This window comes from Chiroxiphia lanceolata, chromosome 1 (assembly GCF_009829145.1).
Source record: "Chiroxiphia lanceolata isolate bChiLan1 chromosome 1, bChiLan1.pri, whole genome shotgun sequence".
In the NCBI taxonomy this organism is placed as follows: domain Eukaryota; kingdom Metazoa; phylum Chordata; class Aves; order Passeriformes; family Pipridae; genus Chiroxiphia; species Chiroxiphia lanceolata.
This window is the reverse complement of record NC_045637.1, coordinates 153,805,686-153,829,125: the sequence shown is the minus strand read 5'-3', so window position 1 is coordinate 153,829,125 and position 23,440 is coordinate 153,805,686. Positions and strand designations below refer to the sequence as shown.

Sequence of the window (23,440 nt, the reverse complement as noted above, 5' to 3'; positions counted from 1 at the left end):
AAATAAATAAATTTTAATTTAAATAATTAAAATGTTATTTAAGTAATGAAAATTAACTGTTAAGGTAAAAAAATTAAAAGGATAAAAATTAAAAGGATTTTCTTGCATAGGGAAACTGAGGCGTGGAGGGTCTGGAGCAGCACCCCCCATCCTATAAATCCTCCCCTTTAAGCCTTTTCCAGCACCAGAAAGAGTAAAAATTTTGTCAGATCCTCTCTGCTTTGTGAACAGAAGTGGGAGCAGAGGCCTGGGAAAGGGGGTCATCCCTGGAGTCCTGCTTTATTTTGGAAAAAAAAGCTTAAAGGGTATTCTTTGGATCTGTGGATAAGCAGCTGATGCTGGAGGTGGGGAGCACACTATGGGATGTGCAGGAATCCCAGAGAAGGGCAGCTTTAAATTTATATTGAGAGCTGGACTTGCAGATTTTTGTGGGTCCCTTCTGGCTCAGAATATTCTGTGACAGGGAATATGATCTTATATAAGGCAGGAGAACATTCCTGACAGACAGCCCGACCACAGGGCAACCCTGCACGGTGTGGATGCTTTATGGCACGGATGCTGCACGGCAGGGATGCCACACACATTCCCAAACACTCTGACAAGTGGGGTACCCCCTCAGGGCCCTTGCAGCTCCCCCCAAAAGCAGTGCCTGTCCCAAGCCCCCCGAGGGCAAAACACATCCCCTCCAGCCCAGCACGAGCAAACCCTCCAGCAAAATCGTGCCAAGTCCATGAGGTATCCCACATCCATCCCACATCCATCCTGCATCCATCCTGCATCCATCCTGCATCCATCCTGCATCCATCCTGCATCCTGGCAGGGCTGGGCACGGAGTGAGGCTGCATGGCATGGGCAAGAGCCCAGAGTGGATCATGGGCTGCTCTGGGAAAGGGGAATGGTACAGGAAAGGGGGAACGGTGCAGGGAAGGGGAAGGAATGATGCAGGGAAGGAAGGGGGAATGGTGCAGGGAAAGGGGAAGGGTGCAGGGAAAGGGGAAGGGTGCAGGGAAAGGGGAAAGGGTGCAAGGAAGTGGTGCAGGGAAAGGGTAACACTGTAGGAAAAGGGGAATGGTGCAGGGAAGAAGAAAGAATGGTGCAGGGAGACGAGGAACAATGCAGGAAAGGGGAATGGTGGGGGCAAGGGGGAATAGTGCAGGGAAAGGGGGGAACGGTGCAGGGAAAGGGGGGAATGGTGTAGGGAAAGGGGAATGATGCAAGGAAAGGGTGGACGGTGCAGGGAAAGGGTGAATGGTGCAGGGAAAAAGGGTGCAAGGAAAGGGGGAACGGTGCGGGAAAAGAGAAGAAACGGTGCAGAAAAAGGGGAATGATGGAGGGAAAGGAGAATAGCGCACTGAAGGCGAACGGTGCAGGGAAAGGGGAACAGGGCAGGGACGGTGAAAGAGCGGTGCAGGGAACGGGGGAGCGGTGCAGGGTAGGGGAAGGGAAGGGACGGTCCCCTTCGCCCCCATTCCCGCACTCCCGCATTCCCGGGGGTCCCGCAGTCCCCGCGCTCCCCATCCTCGCGCCGGCGCGGGGTGGGCGTGGTCACACATAAGACCACGCCCCCAAACACGGGCCACGCCCACCGCACCTTCCTCGCGTCGCCGCTCCCTGCAGTGGCCACGCCCACTCCCCTCTAAACCACACCCACTCCACTCCCTCTCCAGGCCACGCCCCCACCTCGCCGTTGCCGCCGCTCCCGCCGTGGCCCCGCCCCCCCGCAGGCCACGCCCCCGTCGCCTTCCCGCGGTGCCGCGCGCGGGGCGGGCACTGACGTGGCCCCTCACGCCGCCATCTTGTGCTCCAGGGCGGATCGCGGCCGGGCCGAGCGGGACCGTCCGAGCGCAGCCACACGCACCGCACCGCGCCTCCGCACGACGCCGGTGGGTTCGCCGGCGCCTTCCCCTTCGCCCTCCCTTCGAGCCCTTTCCCCCTCCCCGCCTCCCGCCCGCCGCGCTGCGCCCCCGCCCGCGCCCTGCGGCCTTGGCGCTGAGGGGAGGCGGCGGCGGGCGCTGAGGGAGCGGGGCCGGGCGGCTCTTTCCCTATCATTCTTTCTCATTCTTTCATTTCTCCTTCTCACTCCTTCTTTTCTTCTTTCTCATTCCTTGTTTTTTCCTTCTCATTCCTTTTTTCCCCCGTAGCACCGGAGGCCCCCGGGAGCGGCGCTGCCCCCTCCGCCCCTCACGCCTTTGGGGGTTCTGGGTTTGGAGGGGGGGGTGATGTCGGGCCTTTCGCTTCCCTGCTGGAGAGGTGGGATATACTGTGGGAAGGGGGGGATCGCTCCGGCTCGCCAGCAGCTGCACAAGGCCCCGCTCCCTCTAGCGATGGGATTAGACGGGATGGGCTCGTCCTCCCTTCCCCAAACTCGCTCATTCCGGCCTCTGCCCCGCCCGGGGACGGCTCCGACGAGCAGGGAGAGGCATTTCCTCCTTTTCCCTGTGCCCCCTAAAACCTTCCTCTGGAGGGGGAAATGAGGCTTGGGGGAAGCTCGTGGGGCGCAGAGGTTGTTTTTTTTTTTTTTTCTCCCCTCTAAGCCCTTGGCTGCTGAGTTGGTGTTTCTGCTGGGCCGAGGGGTTGGAGCTTTATCCTGGAGCAGACAGCTTTGTTTGCCTGCCGTGGCTCGGGGCTGGCGGTCTGGGAGATCAGCTTTCCCTGCTGCCGGTGGGAGGATATTATATTCTGTCTGAAAATACTCCGTCCTGCCCCTGCGAGTGCCGAACGTGATACTTGGGGCTGATAAACCCGCGGGGGATGAAGCGATAGCCCAGCTCTGCCCCGGCAGAGAGCGGCTGAAAACTCCGTGTGGGGTCGTAAAACTGCCCAAATGTTGTTGTGTTCGACATTGACCTTGTGGCTTCGCCGCCCTGCTCTTTGCCAAAGCAAATTCCACATGTTGATTAGAGCCCTCAACCAGGGGTCTGGTGTCGAAACTGTGGCTTGGTCAATAACGAGAATTCCAGCTGTTTGTTTGATACTTTGAGCTTTGTCTCGCGAGGCTCACGGCTCCCCTTTGCAGGGTATTCCATTAACCTTATTTTTCAGGCAGAGAAATCGAGGCAAAGGTGGATTTTCCAAGGTCGTTCAGCGAGATCGTTACTGCTATTTTTGCTGCTGATTTGGAGCACTTCTGTAGGAAAAAAAAAAAAAAAGGAAGTGTGGCTGAACCGGGGGAGTGCTATTTTGCTTTTATTCATGGGGTTTACAACTGAATAAAGTAGAAGTGCAGCCTTATGGATAAAGGGGTTCTCTGAAGGGAAAGTTAGGGGGTTTGATGCACCGATTTCCTCTTTCCCAAGCACATCTGCAATGCTGGAGAGCCCTGTTGGGCTGCTTTCCCTGCTGGAGTAATTGCAGTGGGTGAAAGGGTGAGGAAAATCGCCTCACCTGAACCCCTTCAGCTCCAGCTCAGCTGCTTTGCCGGGTTTGTTGGTGCTTCTCCCGAGGTGGAACATCAGGAGGGAAAACGGCTCAGGCAGAGCTGTGTCCACCCAGAACCCTTCGTGTTTGTGATGTAAATCCTGTTACAAAGCCAAACACCTGAATGTGGATTTCACTGATTGTTGTTTTTTTTTTTTTTTTTTGGTGAGGTTTCCTGGTTGTGAAATAGCTGGAACGTGGAAGGGGCTGGGCAGGAGCAGTGCTGGGTGCTGAGTTCCCTGTGAGTGTTACTCACTCACACTGACCAAGAGAAGGGGGAAGGAGCAGTCACAGCTTTTCCAAGGCAAACCGAGTGTGTGTGTGGGAGTAGGGGCTGGATTTTAGTCCTGGTAATTCTCCAAATTGTGCTCCAGCTGCTCTAAGCAGCAGCATTTGCACAGGTAATTATCAGATAAGCCCCTGGTGACCTGAACTGGGGGAAGGAGGAAAAGCTCACAGCCCGAGATCCCATTTAAATCTGCGCTGGTGAAGTTTAAGAAACCACCTTTGCACATCCCAGCAGCTTTTAGTCCTAAACCAGCCTTTTATTTTTAAAGATTGACTTTTCAAGCAGGATCTCAACAACCACCCAGATCGTTTTACAGTGGATACATTCGGTGAACACGAGTTAATTTTATCCGAAAAGGAAGAGTTCCGATTTCTTTTTTTAGAAATCTCTTGGAAGTTTTGCTCCTGGAATGCTACAGAGCTTGTGTCGGGGCTGGTGCCATCCTCAGCCATTATTCCCTTTCTTTAACTGATGAGTAAAGAAGTTTCTAATCAGCTTCCTACTACAGCAGCTGTTTTTCTGTGTTATTCAGCATTTTTGTCTTTCTGCTTGCGAGGGTCCGATTTTATTCCTTGTTTTTAACATGCACAAACGTCGGGGGCTGTGCTGCTGCTTCTGCTGAGCTTTCAGTTCTGATGGAGCTCTAACACAGCTCCTGTTCCCTCCCAGCTCCCTGTGCAGGCTCTGCCATGACATTTTTCCCCCAAACCAAACCCCAGTTTCGTTTCTGGAGCCTCCTGTGTGAGTTCTTGCCATTTCTACCATGACTGTAAATGTTGACTTAGTGCCCAGTTACCGGGAATGAATAACAGGATATTTGGCTTTAAAATTGAAGGGTTTTTAACTCAGGAACAGCTCAGCCTCACGAAAACAACTCGATATTTATCAGAAAAGATATTGTTTGCAATGCCCAGTTCCCACACCAGTGTGCCCAGTGTTAAACTGGGGAACACAAAGGCACGGGCCACTCGTGGGTGTCACATTGTTGGCACCACGTTATTTCCTGAGCAGCTACAGGGAGGTGATGGATGTGACTCCCTCTGTGCTTTTCCACCTGTCAGCCTGTCCTTTAAGTAAAATATATCTCAGACCAGATCCGTGTTTTTTCCCGTGGGCTGGTTTGTGTGCTGTTGAGTTCTGGTGGTGTGGAACTCCTTAAAATAGTTGGAGATTTTGTGCTGAAACAGCAAGAGTTTGTTTTCCCTGCTTGAAGGTGAGAATGAGGGAATAACTCTTGGGGTTTGAGTATCAAGCCAAGCAACCCTCTCTCTTTGATACTGACTTTTTATTCCGACCACTGTTTTAGGAGGGAGTTCTTGTGTCTGAGAGATAGGCATGACCCCAAAGGAAAATATGCTCTTTTGTCCTTGTTTTGATCTTGTGAGTGGAACTGTTTTCTGTTTTCCTGCCACTCCATTCCCAGTTCTCTCAAGGGAATGTTAGAGCATGTGGAAAATGCAGGATCTGGGTGAACAGCAAACAGTTCAACCTGCTTGGGTTAAATGAAGGGGCTGCAGCAGGAGATTTCCTTTCCCCTGTCTACTCCCTTAGGGGTGGCATGTCCCCCATCTACCTCGAATGTGCAGATGCTTTTGGAGGCTTTTTGGTTGATCCCTGCAAGCCTTTGGTGGCCAAATCCAAATTATTCCTCTTTAGATGCAATTGCTGTTATAGATCTTTAACTGGTATTTCACATGATGCTTCAGTGCTGGTACCTTTCCTCTGACCTCCCCTGAAACTCAGATAACAAGGTCATGATCCTTCAGGACACTTCTTCCACCTCAAGCTTGGCAGAAACACCAGTTTCTGGTGAGAAATTGTTGCAGTGGTCAGTGTTGATCTCTAACACTCCTCCAACTCTAATAATTAAAATTATAAAGGAGTTGGGACTTACTATTAATGAAGAGGTTCTTGCCATCCCCTTTATTATGAGGTGTTTAAGTGCAGGACAATCACCTGGTGAACAAAGAACCTGCTTGTTAGCTGCTCTTAAATTTTACACCTGGTCTGTGCCTAGTGACGTTAGTATGGTCTAAAATAAATCAAAATTATGGTAAATTTCAGTGTCAAGGCCCCCAGGGGAAAGAGTTTGGGTTGATAAATAGTCATCTCTTGGGATATCAGTAAACAACTTCTAAAAACAGTTGAATGTATCTGTATTGGAATAGTGTATTGGGCCATCCCAGCTGTGTATAAAGAGGTGTTGTGATCTAGAGCATTTTTCAAAATCTGCTGTACCAGAGCACTTTGTAAAGAAATTAGTCCAAGTTCAAAAGAACACATCAGTGCTGAAGACTTTTCCTGCTGAGTGGGGGTGTGAACACCAGGGCTCTGGATGATTCCTAAATTTTAGCAGTGTGCTGTTCTCGTTGGATCACTTCTCACATCCTCTTTTAAATCACACTTTATATTGTGAAGAACAAGCTGCCGAGTTAGATTTGCACTTGGAATTATTTGCCAGTTGTTCTTGCATGTAACACCAGGAACAGCTGTTGGGGTTGGGTGTCTTTTTTTAAAAAAAAAAACAAACAAAAAACGCTTTCTCACTTCTTATTTACACATTGGTTTGGTGATCTCCTGTAGGAATGTTTTGCTTCTCCTGCCAATTTAATCTGAAACCTTCTAGAATGCTGTGAATTAAAAAATATGATGCAGGGCAACTAATGAGAACTGACTGCATTTCAAATCAGTAGTTCTGTGAAGTAACAAACTGATGAATTTTTGTCCCCCTGTGACTGATAAAGAGGAATTAAGGATTTGGGTTTTTTCTAACCGAAGTTAGAAAAAACTGGAGTTTTCTAACTGGAGTTAGTTTTTTAAGACATGGAGTTAATGCTTAGGCCAGTGTCAAGTAGATTTTCCTTTAAATGGAGTTGTGTTTTGGCAGTAAATCCATTGTCTTCATAAACACACCAGTTTTACCTGCCAGAGGTGTCCAAGCAAACAGGAGAAGGTGCAGAAAGCTACTGAGAAACAGCTTTTTGGTAAATCTGCAGCTGTTGGGGGGGTTTAGCTTGTGCTTTAATATTTTGTCTGATTCAAACTGTGTATCCCAGTGTGTCACTGGTGGTGGCACCGTGTTTCCCTCTCCTTGAAATGGGCGTTTCAGACGTGATATGAAGGTCCCAGGGAGACAGAACTGCTCCCAGAGACACCAAATGCCCTCTGTACCCCTGGATCTCAGTGTCCCCTGAGGGGAGGGACAGAGAATGGAGCTTTCCTTGACTGATCTTATCAGGAAATCATCAAATCCTGGAATGGTTTGGGTTGGAAGGGACCTTACAGGTTGTGTTGTTCCAACCCCTGGCATCTTCATGGCTGCTGGGATTTTCCAGCTGCCAAAAATGCTCGGGCCCACCAGGTTTGATTGTGACACTTGCAGGGTTTGGAGCATTATTTTTGCGCTGTGGGAGCTTTATGTGATCAGTGCTGGTACAGAGCAGTGAAATAAATGTATTTCTCTACTGCAGGGTAATTTGACTGAATTGGCCTCCTCTGATTTTTGTTTGTAATCTGTCAAAATTTGGGCTCAATGATTTTGAAGGTTTTTCCAGCCATAAAATCTGTGATTTTATGATTCTGTGATTCTGTTTAAAGAACTGGTGTAAACCTGAACGAAATCATGGCTCAAGGAAGTTAAATCTCTGTGTGAAAAGCACTTTGTTCCAGAGGTGTAAAATGAAGTTTCTGTGGAAATTTCGAGGTGTGTTGTTCTCTTTGATGACCTTCATAACCCTTCTGATCACACTCTTGTGGGCTCACCCAAAAACTTCGGAGGTCAAGCAGCAGATTTGACTCCTCGTGGTAAAGCAGCCTGAGCGAAGTGACATTAAAATGCATTAGCAGACGTTTAACTGTGAAATGCTGCGGGTGATTAAGTGTTCAATGCTCTTTGGCCCCGAGTTATTCCTCAGAGCTCTTGTTCTAACCACCTACAATTAATAAAAGCAAACGCTGCTTCTCCTCCTGGGCCGGATCACTTTTAACAACCACCAGGCCGCTGCTGTTGCAGACGCTCATTCATTTTTAACTCGTTACACCGAGCCTCTCTGCGAAGGGCTGCCTGCTCTCCTAATTGCTTATCTAAATGTATCACTTACTAAAAAAAAGAGGCTGAAAATACTTTGTTTCCTGAAATGAAACTGTAACTTATCCATTGGACGCCTGGCTTGCCCTTTACCAATGGTACATTGTATCTTAGCCCAACCTGCCCGACAGGTTTTTGCTGCGGCTGGGCTGGAGTGGAGCGTGTTAAAGGGCTTCAGGGAGGAACTAATCACCCGGACAGCTCAGATTTGGGGTGATCTGGGCTTGGTGAGGGGCGCCGAGCTGCCGGTTCTAGGAGGTGAAGTCGTGCTGAGGGAAAACACAGAGCTCTGGGAAAACACTCTGTGTTGTTTATTTAAATGTTGCCTTTCATACGCAAATCTCCCCGCTCAGCCTGATGGATCCCTCTTTTGAGGATGTGCTCAAGTGCTACAAGCAGCTCACAAGCCCTAGTCTTTTATGTTTTCAGGAATTTTACTCAAAAATGATCAGGGTGGCAACTACAGGCAACATTTGGGTGGAGGGAAAGAGGAAGTTCAGCTTCAGTTTGGAATATTGGCGAGTTGTGATACAGACTGCAAAGGTTGAAGAGGCCTGAAAAATGACAGGATTTTTGTTGTTGTTGTTGTTAATTTAAAAGAGTCTTTCCTCGTATTTTGAGGGTGTCCAAGCAGTGGGTGAAATGAGAATTAAAGTTTAACCCTGGAGTGCAGTGGGATCCCGTGATCCCTCAGCTGAGCTGCATTAACAGGCAGTGAAGTCCTGGGAAGCAGCTGTCGGGGCAGTTTCTGTCCATGTGTGACACTGCAGGGACAGGAGTGTGGAGCACAAACCATGGGAGTGATTTCCTTCCTGGGGGAATAGATGACTGTGACCAACTGCTGGTCAGAGGGTGAACCCTTTCCTTTGTCCCAACCACGTCCAACAAGTCACCAGTGGGAACCACAGCAGTTTGTGGGAGTTCTGCGGGTGGATTTCTCCTGGTGTTTTTCTTTTAGCAGTGATTCAATTACTTTTTTAGTCAACATCTAAACACACTCGTGTTGCCAGGGGTGGGTGGGCTGTAAACTACACTGTGCTGCCTATAAAAATAAATGGGACTTTCTGTAATGCCACCTACCCTGAAGTACCAAATGAGTTACAGAAGTGGTTTGGATAGCAGGAATGTGGAAGAGAAGGAGAGGGAAATGGAGCCCAAGTGCTTAACTGTATCTTAGCTTCTTATTCTTCACAGAAAGTAAAAATAGGGGGGAGGATGGGTTGTATAAAAGCAGCTTCAGTGGAGAAGGGCAGACTTGACCTGGAAATAGCTGCCAGGAAAACGAGGATCTAACGGGATTCACTGCTGTTGGTGCCAAGTATAAGCAACTTGTCCAGCAGCCTGGGACCTCTCCAGGGCATGGAAAGATATCATGGATATAAAGGACAGGATTTTGCTCAGTTACCCAATTACTGTGATCAATCCAAGCGTTTGATAACCTGTTATGCTTGTAAACATGCAGAAATAGAAGAAAGGCATTCTTTGTAAGGTTCTCAGGCCACAAAAGCTCACACACTCGTTCTGAAGAGTTACCAGAGCTCTGGTAAAAGGTTACAGTTCAGGCCTGGCTGTTGCTTTGCAGATGAAGCAGAAGATAGAGGTGGCATGAGCAGCCAGACAAAGAAAAGCTTTACAGCTCCCTCCCCTCCAGCCCAGGGAGAGCTGCTGCTCTGGGCTGGGCTGGGAGATTCCCTGCTGTGTGAGTGAGCTGGAGAAAGGGGGACTCCAGGAAAACTGTTTTCTCTGCTTCCTGATGAACTTTCCTGTTTATACAGCCCCCCATATATTCAAGTGGGAGTGGAATATCCGTGGTCGTGCTGCAGAAATGTGAAGGAAATGGTGGAATCATAGAACTTTTAAACCTCCTGTTTGATTTAAATCCACAGGCTGCCCTGTCTGGTTTGGGCAGGAGTTTAGTTTTAAAGTTGTGGTCGTGTTGAACTTCAGTCCTATAAAATAAATGACTCTTTGACTCGAGTTGCTTCAGCAGGTTGACGTGGTGGTTGATGTCATTCAGGAACTCTGGAGTGGACTCTGAACTTCCCCGTGGAGCTGACTGTGCTTGGACATGTGACTGGGTTAATGTTAGAGCCTTTAACTTTTGGGTTAAAAATTGTGTCCAGCAGAGCTTCCTGAGGAGGACAGAGCTGCTTAGACCTTTCCCAGCGTGGAGGAGGGAAGGTTCAGACATCCCTAGGACAGAGCTAAACAGAGCGGGGTGAGGTTTTTGTTGTGGTGTGCTTTTCAACCCAAAGCTTGCTTTTAAATGGTCTTAAACAGATGCTTTGCAAAGTGTTATTTCTAGGGAGAGTTTTGCTTCCAGCACAGCTTCATCATGAAATACAGGGTATGGTCCAGAGGTGGCTCAAACTTCATACTGTGCTTTAAATTGTGTGATTTGGTTTACAGGAAACTCATTCTTTGAATGTTACGTGTCTTGGCTGTGTGTGTATCTTGGGTCTGAAACTTGAATTTTCAGTTGGGCTCAGTCTCTTCTTTTTGAACTGACACCCAAGAGCAGCAGTGAAGGTGTGAACCGTCCCTATCACCCCGTGACGACTCTGTGGAGCTTCCAGGCTGCTTTTTCCTGCCTTATATGAGCAGAATATTAGTTCTCTTGGTGATTTCAAACTCTCTCTAAACTGTGCAGGAGCGAGTTAGGAAAGGGGGGGGGGAATTTGTGTGGAGTGAGTCCCATCCCAAAGGCTCGGGGAAGTCTGAGGGCTGGAGTGGAGGCAGTTTCTGCAGTCTCCAAACAGGAAGGTCGAGCTGACGTTAATCACTGTAATCACCCAGCAGAAGTGTCGGCTGTGGAGGAAGGAACGTTCATTCCTGAACCTGCTCTGTTAATTTTCGAGAGTTAAGTTTGATTAAATGCAGATTTGCTTCCTACTGGAGGTTTCCCCCTGATGTCGATGGAAGTAACACTGCCCTGTGTTTGTGCTGCTCTCAGGCCATTTCCTCAGGGCTGGGGAGGAAGGAAACAGTTCTGAGTAGGAGAGAATGCAAACCATATTCCCAGTTTCCTTCACAAAAGGGGCACCAGCTATTGCTGTGCTAAGCAAGAGCTGTTATCTGCCAGATCAGTTAGAAAAAGTTTAATAGTGGCACTTTGGCTGCAGATAAATTATCCCATAACAATGGGGGAGAAAGCACCTCAAGTGGTCAGTTGTGTGAATTTTGCAAGACAGAGCTTGAGAACAGCATTTAATGCTAAAACCTCTGACAGAGTATTTGAAATATTTAAAGCACTCAAAGCCAGGTCGTTTCACTAAGTTTTGGCACATCCTAATTTTTGTGTTGCTTCAGTATGGGAGGAAATCATGTACAGTTGTGTCTGGGGTGTGTGTAAATGATTCAGGTTATCTCTTGCTTGGGTTTTTGTGGGTTTCTATGCCCTGGTCAGAGCACAGCTGTCGGTAACTCCTGAGTGATCCTCTGATCTTTTCCCTCCAGACTTCACTGGCCAGTGAGAACGTATCTCAACCATGGGAAATATTTTTGCAAACCTCTTCAAAGGCCTTTTTGGCAAAAAAGAAATGCGTATTCTAATGGTTGGCCTGGATGCTGCAGGAAAGACAACTATTTTGTACAAACTTAAACTTGGTGAAATAGTAACTACCATTCCTACTATAGGTAAGACTTTCACGTTTCTATGACTGGTTGCTTTGAGATTTGGGTTTTAGTGTTTGCAGCGGTGTCTGATCTCAGCTGCCACTCTTGGTTTAAGCAGCTTGTCTGGCAGAACAAACACTTGCCAAAGCCGTGGTGTGAAGGTGGCACAGCCAAATGTTCTGCCATGGCAGGGGATTGTGTGACAACTCTTTCACTCCATCCCCTCTGTCAGTCACTTGTGGAACTGTGGAACGAGCCTTTATGGGCCACAGAAGGGCAGTTTGTCTCCTGAGTGAGTTAAATTAGACTGAGAAGCAGAGGGTGACACCTTCTTTTATTTATTTTTTTTTTTTTTTTTTGAGGGTGATCAGAGACCTGATTTGCAGTTCTTAAAGCCCTGAGGGTTTTTTTATTTTTCGAAGCAACACAGTTTGCTCTGCATTTTGTAGCTGCTCAGGTAGCAATTGGAGCTGTTCCTTGGTGTGGGGTGATGGTGGGAGTCCCAGACAACCCACGTTTTTCTGCTTCGGGAGCTTCGCTGCAGAGCTCCACTTGTTTAAACTAATTTAAATTTTAACATAACTTTTTTAAATGATGCCATTCTGAGTGTGACTTGCTAAATACAATAGGCCAGCTCTGTTTAACTGAGATTTGTGCCACCATTTCTATTTTAGGTTTCAATGTGGAAACAGTAGAATACAAGAACATCAGCTTCACAGTGTGGGACGTGGGCGGCCAGGACAAGATCAGACCCCTCTGGCGCCATTATTTCCAGAACACACAGGGTGAGTCTTGCACTTAAATCACACCTTTCCACAATCTAAACTTTGGTTTTTTTTTTTAATGCCCCTATTAAGATAATTTTGCAAGTTTCTCACAAGGGGAATGGAAATATTTATTATTATTTTGAAAGGGCGTGTTTGTGTGCTGCTCTGGCTCTTCACTTAAGCCACTGCAGGTTCAAAGAGGGAGAGGAGGAAATCCAGAAACCAGTCTTCCTTGTCCTTGTGACTCAGAGGGAGCTCAGAAGTTTGCTTTCCTTCTGTCAGGAGTCACAGCTCTCTGCCCTCACTTCAAAGCAGAGTCTTTACTACAGGCTCTGCAGCCCCAGGAACCGAGAGCTTGTCACTTCTTTCATTGCTGTGCCTTTGTAATGTGCCTGTCTTTGAGTCCTGTCACAGGGTTCCAGGAGTTGCTGCTCCCTGGAAAATACCAAGTGGTTATGTAGAGGAAGCACCCACGTTCCAAAAAACACAGACACAAACTAACACCAATTTTCACCAGCTTTCAGCAAGAACAGACTTTCTCTCAGACATGCTGTATTTTTCTCATCTGTACTGGGTTGTTGTGCATTATTTTCTCTTCAGAGCTTAGTTCTGACCTCCAGATGTATTCATCATTTGTCAAGAACTTCAACTTAATGCTCATTCTGATTGTTTCCTCCTTGCTAGGTCTGATCTTTGTGGTTGACAGCAATGACAGAGAACGTGTGAACGAGGCCAGAGAAGAGCTCATGAGAATGTTGGCAGAAGATGAGCTTAGAGATGCTGTTCTATTAGTGTTTGCTAACAAACAGGTATGCCCAAAAAAGGGGGGTCTTTCTGGAAGAACTCTTGAAAATGCCCAAAATGCTCGTGGGTGCCAGGTTTTGACCTCGACAGTCATGTTTTCAGGGTAATAATTGATAAATTCTCAGAAAATGGCCATCTGGGTGCGTTGAAGGCAGCAAACCATTGAATTCTCACCTGAAAGGAGCATCTTTCTAAAGAGTCTTGGCTAATAGGACTTCTTGTATTTTCAGTTTTAGGGAAAAATTCTACCAGTTTGATTTTTAAGGTTGATGTGGCTCAAGTAGAGCACCTGCCCAAGCTTCCTCCAAAGAGAGAGGAAGTCTGGAATGCTGGAACGTCGCTGAATTCTTCACTGAGGGTGTTTGAGGGCTCTGCTGGTGTTGGTGGAAGCACTGGGCTGACTTTGAAAGTCCTTGTGTTGACCTGTGAGCTGAGAGTTCTGCCTCTGATTGCTTGTAAAGGTCTTGGCAGCTTAAACCAAATGTCAAGGACCTTAAACATGACTAGGAAAGGTAAAGAAGGAGTAGCATCCTGCTTCATCGTTGCACAGGCTCAGCTGGGAAGGGTGAAGAATCCATAAGCTGTGTCTAGGAGCAGGAAAGGTGGGCTGTAAACAGGAGCTGTGCTCAGCAGAGTAGTGATTTGGGATAAAAGTTGATCTTAAATCATAAGTGCAGTCACAGAAAAGATTTCCTGAGTGGAAAGTGGGTGAAACAGACCTGGAATTGTAAGCAGGTTTGGATCAGCACTGAGGGGCTTGATGACTGGATCCAAGCATCAGCTGTCTCGCTTCCCTCTGAAATATTCCATAATATTTGCTTTTGCTCGTGCTGTTGAACCTCTGAGGCTTTTTGTCAGCGCAGGGGAAATAGCTGGAATATCAAAGCAAACCACTGAGTCCTTCTGAAAGAGGAGTTCTGAGAGCTCTTAACTTTGGTTTTAATGCCTTGAAAGCTGCTGATCAGAGGGTGGGGGCCACAATGACTGTTGTTCCTTCCCCCAGGACCTGCCCAACGCGATGAATGCAGCGGAAATCACAGACAAACTTGGACTGCATTCCCTTCGTCACAGGAACTGGTACATCCAGGCAACCTGTGCCACTAGTGGAGATGGTCTCTATGAAGGACTGGACTGGTTGTCCAATCAGCTCCGAAACCAGAAATGAAACCATAAACCTTCCTCTTCCCTCTTTTTCCACCCCCTCCCTCTTATTTCCTCCTCCTCGCCCTTCGCTTTACTCTAATGTGGCAAACTGTGCTACTTTGTGGTATTGAGTGCCGGAAGCTGTTTTCATTTCTTTTTTGTCACAGTATATATTGCATCATGCTGTAAATGTGGCAAATACAAGCCTGAAAACAGTTAGGTTTCTTATTTAATGTAAATAGTTTTTGTTTCCAATGAGGCAGTTTCTGGTACTCCTATGCAATATTACTCAGCTTTTTTTTATTGTAAAGAATCAAGTCACTGTTTAGTACCTGGAAGGGATTTAATTGGGTTAATAACACAAAGGGTTGCCAGTGGTCCTTGTGCAGTAGAGCTGAATTCGATCTCGGTTGGGTTGTGAGATCTGTGAGATCCATTTCGGTGGTTGGTTTTTAACCTGAATTCTGTATTTTTTTAAATAGACAAGGAAAAGTAAAAACACTTCAGCACACAAACTGTTTGACATCGCTTCTGCTGCTCCAGCTCTAACGTGGTGACTCTTGATTCTTTTTGAAAGGGTGAAGCAATGATTGACACCCAATTAGCTTCATCTGCTTAACGAACAGATCATGACCGGTAGATCTCTGGCTCTTTCCGTAGTCTGTGCTCATCTTTGTTCACAACCGTTAAAAGATTTGCTGGGCCTGGTTTAGATGAGCTTTGCAGACTCATGCTAAACATCTGACTTTTGGTTCAGGTGAGATTTCTCCTTTCCATTGGACTTGAATCATTTCCAGAAGTCGACATTTTTAGCCTGTCGTATTTGTCAAAAAGTGTTTTGTACTTTTCTTGTGCGTAAACCACTCCAGGAGGCAAAACCTTCCCACAGGATGCACAGCCTGTCCTAGTCCTGAGCTCTATAGGCAGAAAGTACTGTACTTAACGTAAGAATTGCCATGAGAAACACACCAAACATGTATGTATAGTGTCTAGGAAAAACAAACAAACAAACAAAAAGCATGAGAGTTTGGAGAGTCATTCCACTCTAGAAGTATTCAATCCCATTTTGGAACAATCCCATATCTGTATATGTGTGAAAACCCTTGGCATCCCTCATACTGCAAGGTTCAGATTTGCCATCAGAAAAATAAAAAAAAGACCTCTTTACTTTTCTTTTGTATTTTGATAAACACTGAAGAAGCTGGAGCTGTTAAAACTTTAACTCGAGGAACTATCAGAACTGGTTTATTTAGTGTTGTGGAAACCTTTATTGCTTTCAATACACAATTAGTAATCAACTGTTTTGTATACTTGTTTTCAGTTTTCATTTCGACAAACAAGCACTGTAATTAAAGCTATTAGAATAAAATCTCTTAACTATTTCATGTTTTTTATGCCTTGCTGTTCATTTGATCATCTTGGCAGAATCATGATATACTTGTTGAATAAAAAGTTTCATGAAACTTGCACTGGTATCGTGTTGTCTGTATGATCTTTGTGCTGGATCCAAACCCGGCCACAGTTTGCATGGAAATTTGAGGATATCTCCTGTATTTCCCCAGTAATGTTACCATTGCTGGTTGGAATCCTGCAGGTGAAGTAGTGGCTGATGGAGTTGGGCTCTGCTGGAGTCACTTCGTTGCCTCAGGGGATCCCTTGAGCTTCTTTGGTTGCCCCATCACTTCCTTCGTTAGATTGTTCCTCCTGCTGATCCCATTTAATAACAGGATCTGTGAGTTAGCAGTTTTGTGGGGGGAAATAGGAATTCTGCCTTCCTAAACTCTCTTGTTTTGCACTTTTCCCTTCTGCAGTCCCATCTGGATCCAGGACAGAGCTCCTCCTCCTCCCAGCTGATCCTCCTGCCTTCCCTGTCAGCTGCAGCTTCTCCTGGATGGTCACGCTCCGGCTGCTGGCCAGGAGCCGGCTGTTTTCCTGGCTGGAGCTGCAGCAGATTCCCCAGGACACAGGCTGGAAAGCTGTAGGATGAAAGGTCTGTCATGCAGGTTAGAGAGAGAATTCCCAGCAGGGAAACCTGGGGGCTTGGATGGGTAACAGGGACTGTGGCTGTAAAGGGTAAACAACGCTGGGCAAACGGGGATCCCAAACCTGGGAATCAGGCTGGTCACCCTTTGGAATGTCAAGCTCTGAATTAGGATTTTTGCATCCCTAATAGGGCAGGACATCTCTCTGTTCCTGTTATGGGAGGGAACTGAATGTGAAGGGGCAGCTGGGATGTAGGATCCTGCTCCTCTGTGCACAATTTGCTGTGGAAAACAGAGGGAATGTGCTGATGTTATGGGAGCCGTGCTCTGCCCTCTGCTCTGGGCTGGACTGGCCCCTTGGGAATTTTGGCCACCCAGGGCAGAGGATCCTGCCCAGTCCCCCCAGGAACCGCTGCAGCAGCTGAGCAAGGGAGGGTTTTGGGGTGAACAGCCCTTCAATGGGGCCTGGCTCCTTCACACCCCCCTCACCCTCAGTTTTGGCTTATCCACATTTCTCAAACTGTTCTACTCAGGTCTCGGAGTGTGAGATAGGAAGAGAGGAGAGCTGTGACACAGGAGAGGCAGGAGAAAGCTCAGGAGAGCTGAACTGAGCCGGGACAGCTGTGCCACGGCCCCGCTGGCATCGTGCTTGGCACATCAGCACCTCTGGCACTGGCTGGGACACGTGTGTGGAGCTGTGAGTCCAGCTCTGCCCAGAGCATCCGTCCCCTCTGCTTGGGAGATGAAGGCAGGGAGAGCAGGAGCCCGTGGAAGGAGCAGGACACGGGGATTTGTGGTTCTTCTTTCTCTGCTCCCTGTGGTGTTTTCAGTCTCCCACAGTTCCCTTTCCAGGCTTTTGCTCCCAGCACTGAGTTCCCATGAAGCACAGCCCTGTTCCACCATGCCCATCACTGCCCTGCATCCAGGATCCCCGAAACCGCCAGGAGGGTGACCCAGAGCTCAGCCTGGTGAGCACCAGTAGGGTCAGTGCCCCCAGCCAGGGAGTGCGAGGGCTCAGGGCCACCCCACTCCTCCTGCCAGCCCTGGGCTGGATCTGGAGCTGCTCAGACCACGAGGAACAGCCCTGTGACCCTGCCAGGAGTTTGTCACCCCCCAAAACAGCCTCTTGCTGTGGGGGATCCCCGAAGGTCGTGGCTGCTCCGCAGCCTCTCCCGCTGCCCCTGCCCAGCACGTGCTCACGGCCGGGGAGGGACGTGGGACAGAAGGGCTTTGTCAGCTCCTCACCCTGATCCCTCTGGGCCTTTGTCCACCAAGACACACAAACCCTCCCTGTCTTAAATTGCATCATTAATTACACAAATGAGGTCCTTGTGCTTGGCACGGCCCCGCCGGACCCAGCGACGCTCCGGAGCTGCTCGGGACAACCCCTTCCCATTCACAGCAGTGTTCCTATTTACTGATGTGAAACTGCCTTTCTTCAGTGCACCCAGGACATAAATACTCATGTTTTGAGGGTTTAAATCCTGGATGGGAACAGTTTGCTGCTCCCTGGGGTGGGTGGATGCGGCCAGGGGAAGACACTCCGGTCCCATCCATCTCCCTGTCAGCCAAGGAATTATTTCAAGTGTCCAAGGCCAGGTTGGATGGGGCTTGGAGCACCTGGGCTAATGGAAGGTGTCCCTGCCCATGGCAGGGGGTGCAACAGGATGAGCTTAAAGGTCCCTTCCATGCAGCAGTGAATTTAGGGAATGTTTAAGGAAAGAAACTCTCTTCCAACCACTGTGCTGGCAGACACTCGAGGGCAGGGGAAGAAGATAAAAAACGTAATAATAATAATAATAATCTCTTCCAAAGTCTCTGTACACAGACATGAGGTATCCACAGCATTTCCAGCACCACAGCTGGAACCATCCCAGCACCAGCCCCCACCCCACAGCATCTGTGCTAAATCCTGCCTGGATGGATGGATCCAGGGAGTGAGGAGGAGGGGGCCCAGGCACCTGCTGCCCCCAGGGGTGGGCAGGGGCTGCTGGCATCACAAACTTAATGCCCTTTGCCAGACTCTGCTCCTGCAGAGCTGCAGCTTTTTTAATGTAACCACCTGAAAAAATATAAATCCTATGTGGGACCTCCCTGGGCCGATCCCGGGATCCCTCTCAGTCCGAGTTGGTGTCGTGGCGCTGCCTGACCCCGCGGGATGGGGGGGTCCTGCTCCTGCTCCTCTTCCTGCCCCTGTGCCTCGGGGACGGGTGGTGGCTGCGGCTGTCCCTGTCCCTGCTGTCCCTGTCCCTGCTGCGGCTCTGCCTCCGCCTGGAATGCCGCCCCGAATCCCTGCTGCTCCCAGAGGAATCCGTGTCGTGCCGGCGGCGGCTGCTGTGCCGCGATGTCTCGGAGTGCTGATGTGCTTTCCTTCGGTGGTGCCTGCAGGGAGAGAAGGGTGAGTGACAGCAGGGACACCAACAAGGTGATTCTGGAGGCGAAAAAGGGGATTTTGGAATGCCAGACCACGTGGCTCTCCTAAATCCTTCATCCCATTTCCCAGTAGTGATGCCCCAAGACCAGGGCTCAGCCCCCAGCCCATCCCATACCTCTTTTCCCGATCTGGAGAAGAATCAGATGACGATGGGGCACTGTCCTTCTTGGCATGTTTGTCCTTATCTTTCTTCTTCTCCTTCTTATGTTTCTTCTTTTTCTTCTTCTTTTTCTCCTTTTTGGATTTTTTGTTGCTCTCTGGTCTGCAAGGAAAAGAGATCAAGCACTGAGAATGCCTGCCCTGTGCATCCCTCTGGCTCCTCCAAAAACTCATTCTCATCCCTCCCTCCGGGCACATCCCACCACATCCCTTGGCCAAGGAGAAACCCACAGAAATAAACAACAACAAAGAGGTTTTGGAGGGAAAGCAGAGTTTTTCAGGCAGATGCAGAACAAACCCGATGCCAAAGGGAGCCATGGAAGCACTTTGCAAAGTATTCCCTGCAAAAACCAGGCCATTTCAGGTGGTTTCCTACCAAAGTGGGAAAACTCACCGTTTCTCCTCCACCTTCTCCTCCTTCTCCTGCTTCTTCCTGGAGCCAGATGTCTCAGGGCTGCTGGAGACTTTCTGGTGCTAGGGTTGGAGAGGGGGGGGAAAATAGGGAGCAAGTCCATAAGCCCATAGCTTTGAATTACAAGAAAAAGGGATTTTTTTCCCCCTTTAAAAACTAAATTTGAAAAAAATAAAATTAAATGAAATCTGGGAGAAAAAATTAGAGCCCCGCAAATTAACTCAGGAGACGGGGAGATCCCGCAGGTCTCACTGCTACAACACCCAGGTTTGGTTTCTAAATAAATATTTAAATATTTTAAATGAAAATATTCCATTTTTTTGCCTTTTTCTAAATGAAAATATCCCAATTTTTTGCCTTTTTCCATCTCTTTTTTTTAACCTCCCAAGGACAACACAACCAGTGCTGTACCGTGAACACAGAGAGCCCCATCTTGGCCGCCTCCTTGTCCTCCTTGGAGAGCATCACCCGGCCGGCACTGCCACTGTGAAGAGACCACATAAAAAAAGCTTAAAAAAGGTAAAATCAAAAAATCTGATTGCCCTGGAATTGGTGTGGGATCCCCCCCCCCGTCTCTCTCCATACCTGGAGCTGCCCAAACCCACCACCCGATCCACGTCCTTGTCGTCCCGCTCGGCGCCCTCCCGTTTGCAAACCTCAGCCAGGTCCTGTGGGAAGGGGAGGGGGGAAGAGTGTCCTGGGCGTGTCCCCCCTCCCAAAAAAGAGCCAAGGGGAGGGGACACCCCCCAGGGACGTGGGGGGACACACACACTGCCCCCATTACCTCCTTGCTGAGGCCCGTGGGCTGCCTCTTCATGTTCTTGTAGCCCCTACAAAAACAGAAGCGGGTGATGCGTGTGGGGGAGAGGATTTGCACCCCCTGTTTTTGGGGGGTGTGTGGGGTGTGTGTGTGGACTCACAGCGCTGCCATCATGGCCTCCTGCTCGGCCAGGCGGACGGCAGCCAGCTCTTCCTCCCGGGATAACGGCGGGGCCGTGTCCTTCTTGCCCTTGGCGTACCAGGTCAGGTCCTTCCCCTTCTGCCAGCGCCCCACCGGCGCCATCAGCGAGTTCCCTGTGGGGAGAAACACCCCCAAAAAAACCTCCACCTGAGCCCCAAAACCACACTGGGGTGGGCAGGGAGGGTGGGTTTGGGCAGGACCAGCCCTTACCCAGGTAGTTCTCGCGCTGTTTGTCGGTCTTCACATCCTCCCAGCTGAACTGGTCCTGGCCCCCCCGGACCCCGCCCCGGGAGGAGCCGAACATGGTGCCAGACCCCACAGCAGATCTGGGGAGGGGTTGGTGACCTGCAAAAGGGATTTATCCACTCTGGGTCCCCTGTGCAGCCCTGGGAGGGCTCCTGGATTTGGGGGAAGCAAATGTGGGCCCCCCCTAAGGGTGGGTGGGGGAACCAAAGCCCTGGTTGTATAACCCTGAGGTGGGGGGTGCGCGGCCTGTGGGGGGACTCACGGCCTGGGAAGGGGGTTCAGGGGCTGGGAGGGGGTTGCAGAGTGAGGGGGGAGGTTCACGGCTGGAAGGGGAGAGGTTTATGGACTGGGGGGATTCACGGTCTGGGAGGGGGTTGTAGGGCTGATGGGGGGGGGTTCATGGTTTGGAGGTGGGGGGGAGTTGCAGGTTGGGGGGAGGTTTCAGGACTGGAAGGAGAGGGGGTCACGGTCTGGATGGGGGGGTTCAGGGCCAGAAGTGTGGGGGGGATCACAGCCGGGGGGGGAATCATGATCTGGCAGGGGGTTGCAGGGCCAAGGTGGGGCAGGAGAGTCAGGGGCTATTCAGGGCTGGAAGGAAGGGGTGGTCAGGGCCTGGGGGAGGGTAATTACAAGTTTGAGCGGTTGGGGAGGCTGTTACACGGCCTGGAGGGAAGATCGTTGCACGGACCGGGGAGGGGGGCGGTTCATCGCCTGTGGGGAGAGAGTTCCAGAGTCTGGGAGGGGGTTGAAGGGCCGGAATGGAGCGGGGGGAGAGCTCATGGCTTGGGGAGGGAGGGTAGTGTTTGGGAGGGGGTTGCAGGGCCAAAGAGGAGGTTGTTCACGGCCTGGGGGGGGTTCAGGGTCAGGGTGGGAGTTCAGGCCTGGGGAAGTCACAGGGCCTGAGGGGGGGTGGTCTGCCCGTCCCGGGGGCGTGTGAAGCACGCCAGGGGGGTGTCCCTGTACCCTCGGCATGGGGGGAGTGGGAAGAACAGACGGGTGCGACCCGCGGGGTCACACACGGACCCTCCAAATCCCCCCAAACCCCCAAATCCCCCCAATCCGCCGCCGCTCCCCTCACGCACCTCCGGCCGCCGCGCGCGCCCGCCCGGGCGCTACCACCGCGGGCACGGGCGGGGGGGGGGACACGGACCGGGCGGTACCACCGTCCCCCCAGCGCGGGGGGAGCCCCGCGGAACCGCGCCGGGACCACACGGCTCTGGTTGGTTGGTTTGCTTGTTTATTTATTTATAAATTCTGCGTTCATTTCTTCCAGAACTTTTTGTAGGTCTCCAGGTCGATGCCCTCGAAGGCCTCGTCGGTCTTGGGCTTGGGTTTGCTGGGGAAGTGCCGGCGCAGACGGGCCCTGCGCTCGGCCTCGGGCAGCGTGGTGCTGTCCAGGGGCAGCTGGGGACACGGGGACACGGCGTGAGACACCGGGACACGGCGTGAGACACAGGGACACGGCGTGAGACCCACCCCAGGACATGATGCGAGACCCCAGGGACACGGTGTAAGACCCCAGGATGTGACGTGAGACCCCAAAGACATGACATGAGCCTCCTGGGACATGGTGTGAGCTCCCCAGCACAGGGTGTGAGCCCCAGGACATAGTATGAGACCCCAGGACACAGCACAAGACCTTGGTGGACACGACATGAGCTCTGGGGACACAGTGTGAGACCCCTGGGACATGGCATGAGCCCCCCAGGACAAGGCATGGCCCCCACAGGACAGAGGGTGACACCCTGGGAACAAGGTGTGAGATCCCAGGGCACAGAATGAACCCTCTGGAATACGCTGTGAGCCTCCAGGGACGTAGGGTGAGACCCCAGGACACGGTGTGAACCTTTTGGGGAATGGGGTGAGACCCTGGGGACACAGTGTGAGCTCTGTGGGACATGGTGTGAGACCCTGGGGACATGGGATCAGCCTTGTAGGACACAGTGTGAGCCCTGTGGGACATGGGATCAGCCTTGTGGGACACAGTGTGAGCCCTGTGGGACGTGGCATGAGACCCCAGGACACAACACAAGCCCCTCAGGACATGGTGTGGACCCTCTGGGACATGGTGTGAGACCCTGGGGACATGGGATCAGCCTTGTAGGACACAGTGTGAGCCCTGTGGGACATGGCATGAGACCCCAGGAGATGGTGTGAGCCTTCAGGGACATGGGATCAGCCTTGTGGGACACGGTGTGAGCCCTGTGGGACATGGCATGAGACCCCCAGGACACAACACGAGCCCCTCAGGACATGGTGTGGACCCTCTGGGACATGGAGTGAGACCCTGGGGACACAGTGTGAACCCTGTGGGACATGGCATGAGACCCCAGGACATGGTGTGAGCCTTCAGGGACATGGGATCAGCGTTGTGGGACACAGTGTGAGCCCTGTGGGACATGGCATGAGACCCCCAGGACACAACACGAGCCCCTCAGGACATGGTGTGACACCCCCTGGGACACGACGCGAGTCTCCCGTGCCCACCCTCGCCCCCATCCTGCCCCATCTCCCTCCGCCCCCGTACCATGAGGATCCTCTTGGGCTCCTGGTAGCGCAGGCGGGTGGTGGAGCCGTCGATGCCCACGAGCAGGACGGGGTAGAGCCGCCCGTAGTGCTGCCGGTGCAGGTGGGACACGGAGGCGCGGTTGGAATTGCTGCGGGTGGAGGCGGCCAGAGGGAGCCGGGACACGGCCCGGGGGGACAGGACACTGTGGGAACAGGGACACGGGCAGGTGTCACCGTGGGGGTGACGTGAACCTCCATCCCACAGCACAGACCTGGTGCTGTCCCGGGGGGTCCCAGACCCCACAGACTCACCTCAGGGCCCGGCTGGCGGCCATCCCAGCACAGGCGGGAGACTCGGGACCCTCACGGAGCACACGGAGCAGGGGACACAGCCCAAGGACACCCTGGGGACAAGGAGAGAGCTCCTGGGGTGACACCGGTGTTCCCATCACAGGGAGGGCCTCAACACCCCTTCCCCGTCGTGGATCAACCCCATGGCAGCTCCTGGCAGGGTCTGGCTCTGCGATGGCTTCCCCCACCCCCATAATGGTTCAGCCCCACCACATCTCCCCCCCGCCCTGCAGTGGTTCAGCCCCAGCTGCCCCCATCCCGACCA

The 23,440-nt window shown here is 50.9% G+C and overlaps 3 protein-coding genes across 4 annotated transcripts; 1 reads left to right on the top strand and 2 right to left on the bottom strand.

Annotated features, from left to right (window-relative positions):
- The first annotated feature begins 1,754 nt into the window (after positions 1 to 1,754).
- On the top strand, positions 1,755 to 15,589 carry ARF1 (ADP ribosylation factor 1). The gene is made up of 5 exons (XM_032702511.1): positions 1,755 to 1,883; positions 11,250 to 11,429; positions 12,083 to 12,193; positions 12,860 to 12,984; positions 13,983 to 15,589. The coding sequence occupies exons 2-5, from the start codon at positions 11,282 to 11,284 to the stop codon at positions 14,142 to 14,144; spliced, it is 546 nt and encodes a 181-aa protein (XP_032558402.1). The 5' UTR covers positions 1,755 to 1,883; positions 11,250 to 11,281; the 3' UTR covers positions 14,145 to 15,589.
- A 2,300-nt stretch (positions 15,590 to 17,889) lies between these two features.
- On the bottom strand, positions 17,890 to 21,466 carry C1H1orf35 (chromosome 1 C1orf35 homolog). Of its 2 annotated transcripts, none has more exons than XM_032702205.1 (9): positions 21,399 to 21,466; positions 20,281 to 20,415; positions 20,030 to 20,183; positions 19,894 to 19,939; positions 19,695 to 19,777; positions 19,521 to 19,593; positions 19,092 to 19,171; positions 18,654 to 18,800; positions 17,890 to 18,486 (listed from the first exon to the last, which is right to left on the bottom strand). In XM_032702205.1, the coding sequence occupies exons 2-9, from the start codon at positions 20,372 to 20,374 to the stop codon at positions 18,222 to 18,224; spliced, it is 942 nt and encodes a 313-aa protein (XP_032558096.1). In that variant the 5' UTR covers positions 20,375 to 20,415; positions 21,399 to 21,466; the 3' UTR covers positions 17,890 to 18,221. The 2 variants fall into 2 exon arrangements, with proteins under 2 accessions (XP_032558096.1, XP_032558170.1); XM_032702279.1 differs by lacking the exon at positions 21,399 to 21,466 and adding an exon at positions 20,947 to 21,116.
- A 70-nt stretch (positions 21,467 to 21,536) lies between these two features.
- Positions 21,537 to 23,375, bottom strand: MRPL55 (mitochondrial ribosomal protein L55). The gene is made up of 3 exons (XM_032702400.1): positions 23,137 to 23,375; positions 22,844 to 23,027; positions 21,537 to 21,720 (listed from the first exon to the last, which is right to left on the bottom strand). The coding sequence occupies exons 1-3, from the start codon at positions 23,367 to 23,369 to the stop codon at positions 21,577 to 21,579; spliced, it is 561 nt and encodes a 186-aa protein (XP_032558291.1). The 5' UTR covers positions 23,370 to 23,375; the 3' UTR covers positions 21,537 to 21,576.
- Positions 23,376 to 23,440: the final 65 nt, after the last annotated feature.

What these genes read in the sequence shown, in the direction of transcription:
- C1H1orf35 (XM_032702205.1), bottom strand. Translation starts at nt 20,374, where the DNA reads ATGTTCGGCTCCTCCCGGGGCGGGGTCCGGGGGGGCCAGGACCAGTTC. An exon ending in CCACGGGCCTCAGCAAGGAG is followed by an intron (nt 19,778 to 19,893) that starts GTAATGGGGGCA and finishes CCCTTCCCACAG; the next exon opens with GACCTGGCTGAGGTTTGCAA. An exon ending in TGGGGCTCTCTGTGTTCACG is followed by an intron (nt 19,172 to 19,520) that starts GTACAGCACTGG and finishes CTCCAACCCTAG; the next exon opens with CACCAGAAAGTCTCCAGCAG.
- MRPL55 (XM_032702400.1), bottom strand. Translation starts at nt 23,369, where the DNA reads ATGGGGGTGGGGGAAGCCATCGCAGAGCCAGACCCTGCCAGGAGCTGC. An exon ending in GCCGCCAGCCGGGCCCTGAG is followed by an intron (nt 23,028 to 23,136) that starts GTGAGTCTGTGG and finishes CTGTTCCCACAG; the next exon opens with TGTCCTGTCCCCCCGGGCCG. An exon ending in AGCCCAAGAGGATCCTCATG is followed by an intron (nt 21,721 to 22,843) that starts GTACGGGGGCGG and finishes CCGTGTCCCCAG; the next exon opens with CTGCCCCTGGACAGCACCAC.
- ARF1 (XM_032702511.1), top strand. Translation starts at nt 11,282, where the DNA reads ATGGGAAATATTTTTGCAAACCTCTTCAAAGGCCTTTTTGGCAAAAAA. An exon ending in AACTACCATTCCTACTATAG is followed by an intron (nt 11,430 to 12,082) that starts GTAAGACTTTCA and finishes TTTCTATTTTAG; the next exon opens with GTTTCAATGTGGAAACAGTA. An exon ending in TTATTTCCAGAACACACAGG is followed by an intron (nt 12,194 to 12,859) that starts GTGAGTCTTGCA and finishes CCTCCTTGCTAG; the next exon opens with GTCTGATCTTTGTGGTTGAC.